The 18,766-nt window shown below is 50.6% G+C and overlaps 1 protein-coding gene across 1 annotated transcript in view; it reads left to right on the top strand.

Moving 5' to 3' along the window:
* LOC144374019 (transcription cofactor vestigial-like protein 4) overlaps positions 1–18,766 on the top strand; it is a 134,093-nt gene that overhangs the window by 96,039 nt on the left and 19,288 nt on the right. Inside the window, exon 4 of the mRNA XM_078036975.1 lies at positions 3,422–3,611. Within this exon, the coding sequence (XP_077893101.1) occupies positions 3,422–3,611 (190 nt within the window). The remainder of the gene's footprint in view (positions 1–3,421; positions 3,612–18,766) is intronic.

Here is an 18,766-nt window from a genome sequence, read left to right as displayed (position 1 = left end):
CCTTGCTGGGATATACCGTATTTTTAAATTTTTTTATTTGCTGTCCTGGGGATTGAACCCAGGGGGTGTGTACCCCAGAGCTGCATCCCCAGCCCTTTTTATTTTGAGACAGTCTCACTAAGTTGCCAGGGATGGCCTGGAACTTGCGTTTCTCCTGCCTTAGCCTCCCCAAGTGGCTGGGGTCACAGGCGTCTGCCACTGTGCCCAGGTTAAGTTCTCTTTTCATTGCTGACTTACGAGAGCTGGTCATGTAAATGTGTTATTGAATAGATTTTATTCCTTACTCTGTGGCATCTTAGATCTTTAATATAACCTAAAAATCTGTCACCTTCCTGTACTGTTGCCTCATTCCTCCATGTGAGCATCGTGGTGTGCACAGGAGGATCACGAGTGTTCTGTATTCTCAGATACATAAAATAAATGATCCCTTCTTCAAGGAGCACAAAACAAACTAGGAAGGCAAGCGCCACCACGATAGATCTTAGTGGAAAGAGATGTTGGGATTGAGGAATCGAGGAAGAAGTCTGGAAGGATGTGGCTTTTGAAGTGACTCTGCAGGATACACAGACTTTAGATAAGAGGAGCCTGAGGGGAGACCCTGGTGAGGGTGTGGAGGGTGGACCATGAGTTCTGTGTGCAGTGGTGACTGCTTAACTTCTAGGGTTAAAAGTGTGAGGGCTCAGAAAGGGTGGCTATGCCTGGACAAACAAGGAAGGACCTGGCTGTCATTTGTGAGAGCAGAAGCAGTCTGGGCATGGCTTCCCAGTGACTGCTGGGCATTGGAGATGGGGTGGGTGGACGTGCTGAGGACAATGCTTTGAGAGATGGCACGAGGGGACGGTGCAGAATGATGGCGGGGAGCAGGGTTTCTGTCTTGCCGTCTGACAGACGACAAGACCTGCCATTAAGAAACCTGTGACAGTTGTTTCATCTCATGGTTTCCAAGTCTGTTGTAACCCAGGGTCACCTCTATCTCTCTCAACACACACAACAGTCGAGGGTCACGCTTTGGTTTTGCTGGGTTAGTATCACAATCCCTTGTGTAATGACGTCTTGGTAAATGTTGGTCGGTTGGTCACTTGATTAATTTCGGGACTGTGGCTCAGTCCGTCTAAGGGCTGGAAGGTCTTACCTGGCCCAGGCCCTCACTGTGGGAGGCCAGAGAGTAGAACTGCACGCGGGAAGAGCAGAATTGGAACACAGGTGTCTTGAGTCCCCCGACCAAAATATCTGATGAGTTTAACTAAATAATTGTTGTGTGTTTGCTGGGGATGGAACCTGAGGCCTCCTGCATCCCCAGCCAAGCGTTCCCCAGGCTCCTTCCAGCGCAGCCTCCAAGATGCTGATGTGCTGTGACTCCAGGTCACCTCCAGCTCAAGGGTCATCTAGGGGGCCTCCGTGGTCCCTTCACCACTCCCTGGTTAGGGATCTCCAGTGCTTTCTGAGAATTGCTGTGGACTTTTTTCTTTTCAGTCGTTAGACTGAGCAGTGCATCCGCTTGATGAACTTTGAAATGCCAATGATCACAAGAATTTTTACTAGGATGGCCCTGGAGCCCCGAGGGGGAGGGAATGTTGTTCTTCCCAGAAGCCTTTGCTCTCCGTGCCACAGTGTCATGAATGACGAGCTCCTTTTTTGGATGGATCTGACTTTGTTGCCGTGACGCTTGTTTTCCATAGCAACTTCTGTTGCCACCCAGCAGTCGATGAAATGGTGGCCAAAGCTCAGGGGTCTGCAGAGCTCCCTCCTCCCCGCCCCCTCAGCTCCAGGCCAGGGTGCTGAGACACCCTGGGCACAGTGTGGGAGGCCAGGCCACTTTGACTTGAGGTTTGAGTCACACTTGCTGATTCCTGGGGGTCCGTCATCAGGGATCCCCAGAAAGTTGCCTGGGCAGTGGAAGTTTTACCTGGGGACACCCTCTTTTCTCTCCATGGAAGGAGGAGGACAAGAAAAAAGGGGGATGTTTGGAATTAGTATTTTCTATTTTACCAAGGTAGAAGGATTATCTTTGTTTTTTTTTTTTTTTTAATACAAAAGCTACTCGGTAGGAAGTGGTGGCCAGTCAGAGTCATACCGACTTTCTAAGGGTCGAAGCCTAGCCTAGGATTAGGTTGGTTTTTTATTTTTTGTATTTCATTTAGAATGGAAATTCCAGTTTGTTTTGGGGCCAGAACCCTTATAAGAAGCCATGCCTGGAGGTGTCCGATAGGTCAGTGTATATTTGTGAGTTTATATCTTGCTGACTAAATTGACAGAGATTTTATTTTTCCTGGTAAATGGTCAGAGGCTGTTTCCTCCCTCCTTCCCGTAACAAAATGGCATTTGTCGTGTGTGTATGAAGCCAGTGTCTGTTAAACCCGCGACACATCTGTGATGATCTGAGCAGGAGAGGTGGCAGACAGAGATTGCTTTTCTTAGGTGCCACAGGGCCTCTGATGAGTTGCCTCCATCCCAGAATGACTCTCAAATTGTGACCAAAAGGAAACAGAACTGCTCAGGCCTCAGAGACCAAGACATATTGCACAACAAAAGGGTTATTATTTGTGAAAAAATCGAGGTGCCCGCCCCCGTGGGACTCGGAGAGCTTGACGTTCATTTCACTTGAAATAATGATCACTGTTGGTGACGAAGTTTGGAAGGTACACACAGAATCGTTATCAATGAGAAAGTTCACACTTGCTTTAGTTCATAGTGAGACACTGAGTTATCATCTGGGACAAAGCCTGTTAACATAGTGGTTGTAGAAAACACCAAGGTGTCAAATCACATCAAAATCAGAACTGCAATTTGGGCGTCTGACTTTGAAAAGTGTCTGGAGAGCGGTACCTCTGCCCCCCACAGGTTAGACACTGAAACCTGGTGCTGATAACCAGACCAACGGCGTCAGATTTTCACAAGCCGTTTCTAGGAATAAAATGTTTATTTCTCATTAAGCAATGTATTTTTCTTCCTTTTCACTTCAGGGGCAAATGTGAACTGTTAGCCCATATGTTTTCCTTGTTCTGAACAAAACCCAAAAAATAGACCAAAAATATAATAAAAGCATAACAGGCCAGAGAAGGCAGCTTGGCGTGGCGGTTGGTGGGCTCGGGAGTCGGGGACCTTCCATGTTTCAAATTAGCCTTTGAGGTCGTTGGTGGCGGACGCTGTTTTCCTCCCTCTCTGCTGTATTGCACCTTTTCATTTTAAACTATACCCTAAAGACTGTGCTGAAAACCGCGTTGATGTCAAACACCCCATGCTTGGCAGAGGACTCGGGCTCAGACCATGTCCTGAGGGTGGCAGGCAGCCCGTCACGTTGCCAAAAACTTTCCACTGGGAGCAGTTTTGCAAGGGGCCGGGCGGGCAGGCGGGGGAGCCTGGGGACCCAGATGGGGGCTGTCCTGCCTGGTGACAGCATCATCTCTCTCTCTGTGCGTAGGTGAAGCTGCTCTCAGGGGAGAATCCAGAATGCAGACCCTCCCAGTGGCCTCTGCCCTCAGCAGCCACCGCACTGGCCCTCCCCCCATCAGCCCCAGCAAGAGAAAGTTCAGCATGGAGCCTGGGGACGAGGACCTCAACTGTGAAAATGACCACGTCTCCAAGATGAGTCGCATGTTCAACCCCCACATGTAAGTCCCTTCTTCCTGGGCTTGCGCACCCCCAGGCTGGGGCCAGATTTCTTGAATGACTTTGTGCCAGTGATTCAGCTGTCATTTTTTTAAGTTGTTCATAAGGTACTTTCTGTCAAAGATAAATAGCTCTGCTCTGCCAGGAAGGTGCCCAGGTGACCTTACAGCTGTGGAGAGAGGCGGCTTCCTTCCTGCAGATTGGGCCTCCTGGGCTGCGTGGCCCCATTCAGAGTCTCTCAGAGCTCCAGGGCCTCTGTCTGGAAAACTGGGCTCTTCTCTCCTGCACCTACTGATTGTTTTTGAGAGAACTGATGTCAGTGACTGTCGTGTGTTGGGGGAGCAGAAGGTGGGGTTGGCAGCTGAGTGGGGTCTGGATCATGCGTGTTGACGCGTGTGCGTGAGGGATGCACCTCTGTGCTCCTGGTGTGACCTCGAGACCTTCCCGGGGAGGGGGAGCCAGGCTTCCGTGTTCGGCACCAGGGGCTGCTCGTCCCAGCTGACCTCGGCCTGCAGCAGTGGTCGGAGAACCGGCCATTGGACCGAGAGGCCTGGGTGCCAGTCCCCCATCTGCCACCAACACCTGTGCTCCACTGTCTTGACCCAGATCCCTGTAACTCCATGGGCCTTGGTTTCTTCCTCTGCAAGATGAAGGGGTTGAAGCTCAAGCGGTCCGGATCTGAGTGGCGGGACCGGGCTCCTACCTGGAACGCAGCCTGCTCTGCCTCCGTCCATCCCACCTGTCCGCTCCACACTCCCCCTCTCAAAGGGAGCCGACTGCCTTCCCCATGCTTTCAGGATGTGGAGGCACCTGGCCAGCCCCTGGCAGAGTCCCAGGTGGCAGTTGTGTATCCCGTTGGGTTGGTACCATCGGAGCCTGGTGTCTTGTCAGCCGTGGTGGTGAAGTCACTCTGATTGTGCGGAGGAGAGGCTTGGTGTGGTTGTGGGTCCTGGGCTTGCCCCTCCCTCCAGCCAGCCCAAGGAATGTTTTGTCCTCCTCCAGGAGGCTGGTCTCACCAATCTGACTCCCAAGGACGCTGCTCCTTGGGCCAGGCGGTGGCTCCGAGGGCTTCCTCCTTGGAGGCAGGGCGCTTCTGCGGCTGGAGGTGGCCCGAGCTGCAGAGCTCAGGCAGCCTCGCATTCCTGGCGTTCCAATCTGCTTGGCCTGTTGTGTTCAGTCATAAGACATTGACATAGGTATTTATCCTCTAATAAATCACTGCAGTGTTAGTCAGAGGCTGAGCCTGCAGTCTGGAGCCCTGGAATTTGCTACAATCAGGAATCCAGCCGCAGCAGGGCCCTGCAGATCCACCAGCTCTGCACACTGGGGAGGCTGCTGGCCTCTGGACTGTTGGAGTCCATCCTTCCATTACTAGGAGTTGTTTCTTCTCCTCTCTTCCTAACCCCAAATCAGAGACCAGTTCCTTTTATTTTTAAAGGAAGGAAGAGTCAGCTTTGTGACAACATTTTGTGATCCAACAGGCCTTGGTTTCAATCCTCATTCTGCCACCTGCCAGCTGTGAGGCCTTGACAAGTCCCTTGGTTTTTCTGAGCTGAATGTCCTTATTTGTAAAATGACAGTGATAATAGCTAGTGGACACAACTATTTTAAGCATTAGAGCTAAAATATGCAGGGAGTTGGACCCAGGTTTGGCATACACTTGATGGTCGGCCTTATTTTTATGAATGATTCCATTTTTCAGATGCTAGTAATAGAGAACTTAATGTTTGAGATGTGTACACTTTAGTCTAAACACCTGGGTTTGAATCCCACCTTCTTTATCCTTCGTGGGAGTAACCAGGGGACCTTCCTCAAATGATTATTTTGAGTGCTTAGTGCAGCACTCGGCAGACGGCAAACACTCAGCTTCAGACGTTGGTATGATTAGAATGTGAAAGCACTTAGAAATGATTCTGTAACTCCTTGGCTTGACAGATACGGCCTGGAAGTATAGGTCTGTGATGATATTATACACAACTTTAAGAGTAAATAATAGAGATAGAATTATTAAATTCTGTGTGCAATTCATAATTGACACCATCATGCAGAATTTTAGGGAAGAAGACACAGTAGCACCCTACTCTACTAGACCCCCTGTGCTCACATCAGCTAGGTGGCTACTGTCCCCTTTTAAAATTTTTTAATTTTTATCTAGTTTTTGGTACTGGAGATTGAACCCAGAGGTCCTTAACCACTGAGCCACATCCCTAGGCCTTTTGACTTTTTATTTAGGGACAGAGTCTCATTAAGTTGCACGGGGGTCTTGCTAAGTTGCTGAAGCTGGCCTTGAACTTGTGATCCTCCAGTCTAGCCTCCATTAAAGTGTGCACAGGAGTGTCCTGGCAGTAAATGTATCATCTTAACCTTTTGTTCTGGGGGTGGGGGCAGTACTGGAGATTGAACCCAAGGCTGCTCTGCCACTGAGTCAGGGTGTCACTAAGTTACCCAGGCTGGCTTTGAACTTGAGGTCCTCCAGGATCATTAGGGTTACAGCTGTGAGCCTCTGTGCCCTTCATCTTAACCATTTTTAAGTGTGCAGTTTGGGAGACTTTTGAATTGTAAGTTGGAAAACTGTTGTGCAGTCAGTTCATTCTGGGTGTCCCTCAATTTCAACGACACACCAGGGTTTCTGCATGTGTTCTCTAAGAGCTTAATGACAGATTTCACAGGTGAAATGAAAAGATGTGGCACCTCTGACTAATACGGTGTAGGGTACTTGGTAAGTACTGTCATGTGATGTGATGAAACGTGCACCCCTTGACCTCTAGCCTGCTCCCTTTTTATTTCATGTGTTTTAGAAGTTTTCTGCAGTCAGCCGCAATCCACACCTACTTGGAAATGACCCATGTGTGTTTGTCTCTTTAAGATTTTGAAATGATTTTCTATGCTTGATCTTCCTAGAATCTGTTAATGACGTCTTGTGAAAATGCGTTTTGTTTATTTCTTCACTAAAGAAGTGGCCATGGTTCTGAGAAAGGGGGTGTTGAAAAGCCATTTGGGCAGCTAGCAGTGAGGGGCTCTGGCGCATGCTCGGCGGCGTTTCCTTTGGAAGCATCCTGTGGGGCTGCTTTCCCGTGGGGCGCTGGCGTGGCCCTGAGCCAGGCTAGGAGGCGGCCGAGTGTGACAGAACCTCATGTGCTGTGACTGGGGGCGGGAGGGGGGTTGCTTAGTGATTCTCCAGCACCTGGGAAATGAGAATTGCTGGGTTCTTCCTTCCATTGGTGACCAGGGTCTTTTGAGCTCATAATTAATTGTTTTGTTAATATGGTGAAGTGTGTGTGTGTGTGTGTGTGTGTACATACATATATATATTTTTAAGTATTAGGAACACGAATGGACGTTGAAAAATATTTTATCTGACGTTTGGAAACAAAATGGATTTGAGGGTGGGGTGGGCCTACTCTCATAGAAATGTCACTAAGTGATTTTTTACGGCTGTGCTCTTCCTGGTAAGCAGGAGAGCTCCCTTTTCTCCTGTCTTCCTGTTTGTGATTCATGTGGCCTTAAGGACCCTGTTTTGTATAAAGGTTGTCACTCTCCGTGATCCCCTTCCCTGGCTCCTGTTTCACAGCTGTTGTTTTAATTGAGCACCTTTCCTATTCTGTGGCAAATCGGATGTTCTAGAGTCACCTTCTAACCTTCCTGCTTGACCTTGGAATAAGCCATCGCTGCAGGGGACCCTGGTTCCTTTTGGTGGGAAACAGTACTTAAAAGCCCAGGTCTGGGGCATGTTGGCACACAACTGTAATCCCAGCAACTTGGGAGGCTGAGGCCAGAGGATGGCAAGTCTGAGGCCGACCTCATCCTGTCTTTAAAAAAAAAAAAAAAAAAGAAGAAGAAGAAAGTCAAAGGGATGTAACTCAGTGGTAAAGTGCCTGAGTTAAATCCCTAGTAATACACACACACACACACACACACACACTCACACTCACATACCCACACCCCAACACAACCCCAATAAGAAGAAAATGGATTACAGGATGGGTGGGTGTTCCTGTTGCGTTGAGTTACCATGGTGCTGCTGCTTCTAGAGCTGGGCGTCTGATAAGATGGACGCTGGCCACGGGTGGCAGTTTAAATTTAAAATTAAACCTTATGGGGCTGGGGAAGTGGCTCAGTGGTATTGAGCTCACCTAGCATATACAAGGCCTTGGGTTCTATCCCCAGTGCCGTAAAATAAATCAGTTACATTAAATAAAATTAAAATTCAGCTCTTCAGGTGCACTGGGCACATTTCAAGCTCATAGCCACAATGGGCTGGTGGTGACCGTACTGGACAGCACCGACACAACTTCACTGCCACTGGGGAAGCCCTGCTGAACTGAGCTTCTCTTAGACCCTTTTCTTGGAAAGAACTGGAAAGTCACGAGTTCTCCCCAGGACTCCTACCCTAGGCCTCTCCTGCCCCGGTCCACATGCACATCTTGCTTCTTCACTAGTGAGACCCACGTTCCCAACCAACATACTTGCGTGTGGCTTTCTCCTGCGGTGAGCGTGGAATCCATTCAGGGTCACTGTGCCTCCTCCACTTGGAAAATCTAAACGGAAATAAGTTCAGGATTCGCTTGCAGCAGTTTTTTCCCCTCATGCCAAAGGTGTCCCCCTCAGTGCTCACCACCCCCGCCCGGTCAGGGTCGCGGTATTTGCAGCATCCATTCTCCTTTGGCACATCCACTTATTACATAGAGGTTTGGATCCCCACCCCCATCTTCACTGCTCTATATTTTTTGAACCTGTAAAACAGTGACACACTTCTACAAGAGAGGATTTTATTAGGTAGGTTCTCAGTCAAGTGTTACCCCTTGCTGGTCACTTGCCCTCCTTTTGTGTACCCCCCCCCAAGCCACCATCACCCTCCTGAGTTTCTTTTGGTAAATGGAGCAGAGACACGGATGTTCTCTCGCCCCCTTGCCTGTCTGGGACGCCAGACGGCCACTGTCCAGACCCCTCTGGACTCTGTTGTTTCTTGTGCTCGCAGTGCATCCCTGACACCTCCGCCTCAGCTGTCATCCTTGGTCACACCTGCAGCCCCCTCCATTGACTGTGCCTGCCACAGTTTATCCCCCCAAGTCCCCTGTGCTGGGCGTTAGGTAGCTCCTAGTATTTCGAGTACTGACAATCCTGCAGCATCTCTGATGTCTTGAGGGCAGGCGGTGGATGTGGCGCTCAGTTCGTGTTGGGCTTGAGACTTCCGGGCTGGGGTCCTGGGGAGGGCACGGTGCAGAAGCGCACCTTCCGCAGATGACCTTCAGAAGTGGAGTGGCTTGTTCCTGCGAGGTTTGTGGGGGGGCTGTATGGGCAGTCGCAGTGCTCAGCGGGTCACCTGTGAGGGGCACACTTGGTGAGTGCTTGCGTGAACTGGCCCCATGCTAGGACACCTGAACATGCATCGTCTGGCTTCACCTTCACAGGAGATGTGACCCTTCAGGACAGGCCGGTATCTGTCCTCTGTCCCCCAACCTTGCCCGCTGGCCTGTCCACCTGTTGTGTATCAGCTGTTTTCAGGAGTAGATGCTGAGGCTGCGAGAGGATGATACCTCAGAAGTGTTGGGGCTGTGCAGGACCCCCAAACCGGTGACCACTCAGTGATGCCTCAGCTGTGTCCTCCCCAGGAGGCTGCAGCTTTAGCTGGTAGAGGTTGTGCGGAAGGGCTTGGTGTTGCTGGCAGCTGGTGAGGCCTCCTTTTGGTCAGTGGTCTGTACTTGCAAAGTCATTGCCCATGGGCTCCCCAGGGTCACAGCCATGGTCACTAGCCTTGCGCTTTTACCCGTGTCTGCCCCAGGCTGCCTGGATCCTCGAGGAAGGAGGCAGGCTGGGTGGAGGACAGCCTCCCTGCTAGAGGTGCTGCTCTGAAACACTGCCCCTCATCCTTGCTGGTGGCCATTCCTGTGAAGTCCTTTCACGACACTGACCAGCCAAGTCTGGTGTACTCGCTGGTGGTCTTCTGGTCTGGGGTCTCCTGTGTCTGTTTTCTTTCCTCCCTCCTTTCCTTTCTTCCACCGACTGCCCCCGGGTAGTGGCCCCCGCTTCGCCCGAGTGATTCTTCTCTCCGTAGGTGAAGAGAGCGGGGAGCAGAGGAACTCAAGCAGCAGTTCTTCGAGTTTGCCACAGAGGCTAGAGGAAGCCTTTGAAATCATGTACTGAGCATAAAATGGAAACTTGGTTAGAAAAAAGATCCCTGGCTAAAGTGGGGTTTGAGGTTTTGTGTAGATTTTGTTTATTTTTTGCACGGGGCTGATTACGTACACGGACCCTCACGTGTTCTGGGTGGCTGCAGTTTGGGGTCTTTGTGCCCATGTGCGGGTGGCATTTCTATTGTCCCGCGGGTGGCCCCTGCCTCTCCTCCTCTCTGTGTCCCTTAGTTTGGCTGCATTTGTGTGTGCACCACCAAGCTCCAAGAGGGTGAAGGAAATTGTTCCTCATGTCACTAAACTGAGCCCAGAGGAAACTGAAAAGCTGAGGTGATTTCAGTACGTTGGCCTGGTGAGCCGCTGGGATCTGCGTGGGAAGCCGTCGTAGGCCTTCACGGATGGGCGTGTGGCTGCGCTGTGCGAGCCTCAGAGAAGGTGGACACCCTGTCCCTGGGCTCGCTGAGGGGTCTTGAGCCTCAGCATCCAGAGACCGCGGGAGCCCTGTGGGAAGGGTTTGTTTTGCGGTGCTGAGGATGGAACCCAGGCCCTCCTGCGTGCCAGCGCCCTGGAGTCGCCACTGTATGCCCACGGCGTCCCGTGCTTGCTGGGCGTAACCTCATTCTGTCCTCCCAGTCCTGTGATGTGGGTGGCATTATTGTCCCCTCTGTACAGATGGTGACACTGAGGCCCTGTGACGTGCTCCTCCAGCCAGCTGGTGGACAACAGTAGGTCAAGTTTCACACCCTGCCGTGTGACCCGGGCCAGCGCGCTGTGCTCAGCAGCTGTGCAGCGGTGATCCTGACAGCACACACAGCCAGCTGCCCCGAGTCATTTGGTGTAGAACCTCGATGCCGTGTGGTCTCAGATGGTCACCAGTTTAAGTGCTGTCAGGACACAAGGGCTGACACTGGCGGACAGAGGCTGCGTGGGGTGTGGAGGGGAAGGTGGCCTGGCGGTCCCGGGCGATTCAGAGCCCTCCCAATCCTCTCTGCCCCGGGATGGTTCCCCTAGGGACTGAGAAGGAGGAGTCGCTGCCCAGTGTCCCCCAAAGAGAGGGAAATGGTGTCTTTGCACAGGTAAGAACCCCCTAAGAACAAACAAAGACTGTCTGTTTTGTGCTGATGGGGAGGGAACCCAGCGCCTCGTCCCTGCCAGGCAAGCGCTCTGCCCCAGAGCCACATCCAGGTCCAGACAGGAGTTTTCTGTCTGCCCAGCGAAGGGCATTTTAAATCTTCTTAAATTCTTGTTTAAAATTTCTGACCCAATTTTTAGTTGCACAAGTCCATAGTAACTTTAGCTTAAAACGTTCAAAAAGAAACTTTTAATTAAAAGTTTGTTTTAAGCATATGAAGACACACCACCCCCCCCACCTTCTCCAGGTTTCATAAACTGGACTGTTGAATAGAATCCTTGAAACTTAAGTGTCCCCCCTCAGCCACACCCTCCTTGGCACTGTCCGGCCTGGGAAGGGCTCGCCTGGCGCTCTGTTGTTCTGGGCTCCGTGCACAGTCTTATTGGTATTCCCTAAAGTGTCCTGTGAATTTAAGAGGACTTTTCACAGCCTTATTTTTAGTTGCTTTAAATAACTCAGAAACTGAGATATTCTTAAATTAGGATTTCTTTCTTTCTTTCAGCCCCTCCCCCAGTGCATGTCAGTCATGTGTGTTTACTTACAAAAGTGAGTTGGGGGACAGAGGTCTTTAGTCAGTGTGTGCGCCCCCCCCACAGCAGGAAGGCCCTCGGGGCCTGTGGTGTGAGGTTCCTGTCCCTGGCTGATCCCGCTTTGTGTCCCAGTCTTGGGAGCGCTCTGCTTAGGGAGTGTGGTACCTTTAAGTAAAGGTCGCAGGCCTGACCTGTGTGTGTGGGTTTCTCCTTTGTCAGGCTGCAGGCATTTTCTCATTTTCACAGTTGAGCTGAAGACAAAGCCCTCCTTATCCTGGCGGGAGCTTCCCGGAGATGACATCAGCCTTTCCCAGCAGCTTCCCCTCTGCCTTAAGAGTCTTCGCCCCCGAGCTGCTCGGGCAGATCACCATCTTGCTCCTGCCCTTTTTCTGGCCAAACAACACATCAAAGGAAGAAGTGCCAGGGGTGCCAGGGGTCGGGGACAGAACAAAAGCCGTCATCCGCTGTCTGTCGTGGGCTGTGTGAGGACATAGCATTTAGTGGTCGCGGCTCTGATCTGGGTCATGAAGGTTGTAGAAGTGGGGCCAGAACCTTGAAAAAACAGGGCTGCGAAGGAGCGTTCCTGGTGTGGGGGGACATGTCCGTTAGTGGGTGTGAAGTCCCCTCTATGGCGCACACTGGACCTGGGAAAAGGAGTATATTTACATGGAAGGGTTAGGTCAAGGCGTTCACCCAGAATTTGAGGAGACAGAGCAACACTGGGTTTTGCTGTTCCTCCCTCAGTCCCCGTTGGCTTTCCTGAGCCCCCGGTGCTGTTTGCACAAGGACGCCACTGTCCTGGGGACACAGGCGGCAGCTCTTGGGCACACAGAGGACTGATCTTCACGTCGGCCTGTGACGTCATGGACACACATGTTCTCACTGCACTACAGAGCCCCTCTGTCCTGAAGGGTGTAAACTGCTGTCTCCTGAGACCTTAGAGAATTCACCAGAGACTGCGGGGGAACCTGCCAGGTGTGGGTGCCCCGGGCTCCTTTCTTCTAGGACCTCCCTCGGAAAGCCATCGCGTGCTGAGCCGTGTGTGGCTGGAGCACGGCGAGGGCAGCTTCTGGGCCTGTTCCCTGGCTGAGGTCGCACCCAGGGTAGGTGGCAGAGCTGGACTCTTTCTGGACTCTTTCTGCTTTGCTGTGTTTTGGGGTTCACACACAGGCGCGCGTGCACACAGTGCATTTTGAAATTTCTCCACTGATTGTCTCCAAAGCACAATTAGAGAAGTGGATGTGGCAGTAAGGTGCTGGGGCTAGCAGTAGCCAGAAACCACGCCAAACAAGGGTCCAGATTCTGTTTCCAAGTCACCCCAGCAGAGGCAACACGCACTGGACTCCCTGCCTTTCTCTGCCCCTCCTTAGAGGACCTCCGGCCTGCCCTTCCGTAAAGAGACCTGAGAAAGGCACCTGAGGGATCAACCCAGAAATCAACCCAGAGGACCAGGGAGGGCAGGATGTGGCTCTGTGACAGAGCCCGAGGCCCAGGGTTCCTTCCCCAGCACCAAAAGAGAAAAACCAGCTGCAGAAACTGGGTCAAAGTCAAGTAGAAGGATCAGACGCACTCTTGTCAGGTCTCGCTAGAAGTCTCAGACTGAACCCTCGTTGCTCCCCAAAATTGGCTCGTCCAGGACTGGGCTGTGGAGTTTTCTAGGTCCTATGTGCAGAAATGTCATTCAGCTGGTTTCTCCAACGTGACTGGCCACAGACTCTGTAACGGACAGAGTCGTGTCCTTGCAACAGCCTGTTAAGCCCTGGCCGCAGCATGATGTCTCTGAAGACGAGGCTTCGGGTGGTGATGGGGTTCCATGAGGTCCTGGGAGCAGCACCCTTAGAGGAAGAGATGCCAGAGAACATGCACGCTGTCTTCCTGCCGCGTGAGGACACGGTGAGAAGGGGCCATCTGAAAGCCAGGCGGTGGCCCTCGCCAGACACTGGCCATGCTGGCTCCCCGAGCTTAGACCCCAGCTTTCGGGACTATGAGAAAACAAACAGCTGTTCCCTAGGCCGCCGGGCTGTGGTGTCTGCTCTGGCAGCCGAGCCCGGGAGGATGCAAGCCTTCATCCCTTTCTCGTGAGACCTGTTATGAACACCCCATGGAGCCACAGACACACACACATTTCTATTTGGTTTCAAAATCCTCTCACCATAAATTTTCAGACTCACAAAACTCTGGTGCCTTAAAGCTCGACTGTTAAAATGAAACAGTGGCATAATTTCTTTTTTTTTTTTTTTTTTTTAAAGAGAGAGTGAGAGAGGAGAGAGAGAGAGAGAGAGAGAGAGAGAGAGAGAGAAAGAGAGAGAGAATTTTTAATATTTATTTTTTTTTTTAGTTCTCGGCAGACACAACATCTTTGTTGGTATGTGGTGCTGAGGATCGAACCCGGGCCGCACACATGCCAGGCAAGCACGCTACCGCTTGAGCCACATCCCCAGCCCTGGCATAATTTCTTGATTTGGGACTGTCGAGTGTCACCTTTAATACTGGGGCTTTTCGTAAAATCCACTGAGGCCAGACAAATTGAGGAAATGCGAGCCCCTGCTTCCATCGTCCCCAAGTCTGATTACCTTCCATCCCGACTCCTGTCTGTGGCTGTTTCTGGAGAGTGGATTACTTCTTCCATATCCCCCCATTCCCTGGATCGGTGCCGTCACCCACACCAACAATGGTGATGGAACTTCTCCCTGCGTTTGCAGTTGTTATGGTTTAGATAAAGTGTTCCCTAGAAGCTCACGTGTGAGACACTGCAAGAAAGTCCAGAGGTGACATGATTGGGTTAATAAGTGACTGTAGGCAGACAGGGAGTGGCTGGAGGAGGGGGATCTTTGGGGTATTATGCATTTGGGGTTTGTATTTTGTCCTGGTGAGGGGACTCTCGGATCTTTCTGGTTCCTGGTGTCATGTCCTAAGCAGCTTTTCTGCACCACATTCTTCTGCCTTGGTGCCCTCTTACCTGGGCCTTGAGGAGTGGAGTTGGCCATCCGTGGACTGAGACCTCTGAAACTGATAGTCTCTTCATTTTTGCTTCCTTTGGTTCCTCTTCTAGTTCTGTGGCCACTTCTCATAGATTCATTGTCCTAGTCTGTTTTCTGTTGCTGTAACAAAATTACTGAGAGTGGGTAATTTATAACCAAAAGTTTATGTAACTCATGGTTCTGGAGACTGGAAGTCCAAGATTGGTGCTGCTTCTGGCAAGGGCTTTATGCTGCATCACAAAACGGGGAAAAGCAGAAGGGAGAGAGTATGTGTGCCTAAGAGGGGACGAAGGGGACCTGATTTCTGTCATGACAGTAAAGCTGTTCCCAGTCAGAACTAAGCCAGTCTCTGGAGAGGACCCTTAATCCCTCCCAACCCAGCTATATAGACAGTCAGATTTCAACATGAGTTTTTGTGGGGACAAACCACATGGAAGCCATGTTACATGGGTGTGACATGTCATTGTTACATTCCCCAGGGCTCCGTCCTTCTTGCTGTACAGACCCTTATGATGGTGTCACCTACAAACTCATGCTAGAATCACCACTGTACATTGAGGATTGCCAGGTCTTACCCAGGTCCTGAGCATCACACCACAGACCTGTCCACCTTGTAGATGTCGTCTGTGTACCTCAGGTTCAGTACTGCTTTGTCCGAGTTGACCTGAGGACCTCCTGTGTCTTCTTTACCTGCCCTGGGCCTCTGTCCCTCGTTTTCATGGTCGGCACAGCTCTCCTGTTTTCCTTGGGGGCTTCCTCCCTCTGCCCCGTACCCAGAGCTAACCCACTGTCACGCCCTGTCACTGGGCTGCTAATCCTTTTCTGCATAGGCACCAGCCTGGGTGACAGTTTGGACCCATTCCTATGCAGCACCCTCCTTTCTGGCACTTCAGCTTCGGGAGAAAGTTCCTGAAGTGTTGTTCTCTGTTTGGAATCCTTCCACGGCTCCCAGGGAGCTGCAGGAGAATGCTGAGCAGACACCTCCTCCGTGGAGGCCCAGCCGAGGGACCTGCCCCTCCCCCTCCTACTGTCCCCCCTTCCTCCCTCCTCTTGGCAAATGGCAGTTCTTCATGTCTTCGTAGAAAACAATGGCGCTTTGCTCTAATCCTGCGCCCCCGTCCCGTTCCCCACAGCTCCCCTGGGCCAGGGCTGGGCCCTGCTCTAGCCGGGGCCCTCCGCCTGGCGTCGTTTCAAGCTCCTCCAAAGTGCTGCATCGACAACCGCCAGCAGGGAGGTGCTCCATGGGGAGGTGCTCGGAGAGGGTTCTAGCCTTTTCATTGCTGTGACCAGAACACCTGAGGAGCAGTTTCAAGGAGGAAAAATGCTCTGGGGCTCATGGTGTCAGGGGTCTGAGTCCAGAGATGGCCTCCTCCCTTGCTCTGGGCCCTGGTGAGGCAGAGCATCACTGGGAGGGCCCAGTGGAGGAGGTGCCGGAGGCTGCAGTACCTTGCTGCTGGTGCCTCCCCTGAGCACCTGGAGGGTATCGCTGAGCGTGTCGGCGGGCTGTGACTTGTGACCACACATTAAAACCCAAGTCTCTGTTCTTCTGTGGCCTTTGGTGATCTGGTCCAAACTCCCCCCAGCCCTGTTTCTCAGTAGGCGGCCTCCTGGACTGTCCTGGAAGCCTCCTGAGCCAGGGTTCAGTTTTAAAGTAACTGATGGAAGTCGCTGCCGTCCCTGGTCATCAGGCAGGCTCTGGAGGTGGCCTCGTGTTGAGCAACCCTCGTGTACCTTGGTCAGCCAGTCCCGTGGCCCAGCCTCCCTTGGACCTGCAGCCCAAGGCTGATTCAGAACCAGCGTTTTCGTGGCTGGTGGTGGCTTGGTGGTGTGGTGCGACTCTCCATGGCTCAGCCCCCGCCCCCATCCTGAGGCAGCTCTCAGAAGCCTCCAGGGTTTCCAGCAAAGTGACTGAGTGTGTCCCATGTGGCCTGTACTTGAAGTTGAGTTGGATCCGGTGGTGATCCGCCCTGCTGTCCTTTCCCCGCCACTCCCCACACAGACACTTTATTTGGGCAGCACCTCACACCTACAGAAATATGGAAGGTCTGCGGACAGTGACTGCTAGCACTGTCCAGTTCATCTGTTGGTCCAGTCTGCTGCGCTGACCTCCTCCTCTTATACTTGGAGGAGCAGCGATGTGACGCAGGGTGAAATACCTCTTCATATCCATAATGTCCTTTATAGATCTTATTTTTTTGAGACAGGTCCTTGCTGTGTCCTGGCCTCAAGAGACCCTCCTGCCTCAGCCTCTTGAGGAAGCCAGGACAAGGTGCACACTGAAGGCCCCAGCCGGCGGTTTGTTCAGGCTTTTCTCCTGCATTTTCTCATTCTACCTCATGCTAGTTCTTTCTAGTTCGGGATCGAGTGCACTTACTTTTGCTCTCAGTGACCTTTTGTCTAGAATGGTTACCCCACTGTGGGGTGCAGTGGGCTGGTGGGTTTGGGTGGTAAGGGCAGGTGGTGGTGGTGTGCCTAGACACGGCCCCTGGGGGTTAGCACCTTGTGAAGTGTCCTGTTCAGGCACCAGCCAGATCGAGGGCAGGAGGCCTGCGGGTCCATGGTGCTCTGTCCTGAGAAGTCCTCGACTCCTGCACATCCTGGCCCAGCAGTGCAGCTCTGCCGAGTGTCGGCCATTTCCCATAGAGGTTGTGGGGCAGCCAGAGGACAGTGCCACAGGTCCCCTGGCTTAGGGGGAGAACAAAGTTCAAGACTCAAGAGCGTGGCACTGACTGCACATTGCTTCCCCAGCACGGTCAGGTTGGAATTATTAAGTTGAACCTTGTGGGTCAGGACCCTTGTATATGTGATGGAAAAAGGTGGTGGGACAGGGGAGAGCAGAAAGAGGGGACAGGTGTATGCCACTGTACCTGCTTGACATAGTCTTTATTTTTTTAATTTTTTTTTGTAGTTGTAGATAGACAGTGTGCCTTTATTTTGTTTATTTTTTTGTGGGGTTAAGGATCAAATCCAGTGCCTCACACATACTAGGCAAGCACTCTGCCACTGAGCTACAGCCCCAGCCCTTGACATGGTCTTTTGATCCACACATTTAATTTTGATGAAGTCCAATTGGTCTATATTTTCTCATGCTGCATGTGCTTTTGAGTTTTATCCAATAAATCATTGCCAAATCCAAAGTAATGAAGCATTTCCCCAAGTTTTCTTTTTTACATATATATAAGTTGCTGATAAACCTTTATTTTATGCTGAGAATCGAGCACCAAGGACTCACACATGCCTGGCAGCATCTACCATTGAGCTATTGAGCTATAACCCCCTCCAGGCAAGTGTGCTACCGCTAAGTCCCAGCCCCAGCCCTCTCCAAGTTTTCTTCTACCAGTTTTATAGTTCTAGCTTTTACAGTTATGTCTTTAATGATTTTAGCTCTTACATGCATGTCTTTGATCCATTTTAAGTTAATTCTTACATATAAGGTCAGGGTCCAGATTAATTTTTTTTTCATGTGGATATCTGGTTTTCTAATACCATTTGTTGAAAGGACTGTTCTTTCCCCATTGAAAGGTTTTAGCACCATTCTTGAAAATCATTTGACCATATTTGTAAGAGTTTATTTCTAGATTCTCTATTCTATTCTATTGACCTATATGGTGTTCCATGTTATTTTAACTACTGTAGCTTTGTGTTGGGTTTTTAAATCAGGAAGAAAATTCCAATTGTGTTCTTCTATGTCTTCAAGATTATTTTGCCTATTCAGGGCCCCTTAAAGTTCCACATGAATTTTAGGATGGATTTTTCTATTTCTTCAAACTATTTTTGGAATTTGATAGGATAGTATTAAATCTGTAAATCCTTTTAATTTGTACTGACATCTTAATAACATTGTCTTATGATCCATGAACATGGAGTGTCTTTCTATTTGTTTTTAATTTCATTCAGTAATATTTTATAGTTGTTGGTTTACAAGTCTTTTGTTTCTTAATTAAATTTACCCCTAAATATTTTATTCTTTGTGATGTTATTGTAAATAGAATTGTTTTCTTATTTTTCTTTCCTTATTGTTCATCATAATTGTATGGAAATGCAAGTAAATTTTTTCCTTGGTTTTGAATTCCTTTATTAGTTCTAACATGATTTGTGAATATTTGGATATTTAGGGTTTTTTTTTTTTTTGGTACTGGGGATTGAACTCACGGGCACTTGACCACTAAGCTATATCCCAAGCCCATTTTTCTATTTTATTTAGAGGCAGGGTCTCACTGAGTTGCTTAGCACTTCACTGTTGCTAAGGCTGGCTTTGAACTCACGATTCTTCTGTCTCAGCCTTCTGAGCTGCTGGGATTACAGGTGTGTACCACTGCGCCCAGCATATTCTGGGTTTTATACATTCAAGGGCATGTTGTTTGTAAATAAAGATGACTTCAC

Source organism: Ictidomys tridecemlineatus, unplaced genomic scaffold (assembly GCF_052094955.1).
Source record: "Ictidomys tridecemlineatus isolate mIctTri1 unplaced genomic scaffold, mIctTri1.hap1 Scaffold_55, whole genome shotgun sequence".
In the NCBI taxonomy this organism is placed as follows: domain Eukaryota; kingdom Metazoa; phylum Chordata; class Mammalia; order Rodentia; family Sciuridae; genus Ictidomys; species Ictidomys tridecemlineatus.
Note: the sequence above shows the minus strand (reverse complement) of the source record. Positions and strands in the feature narration are given on the sequence as shown.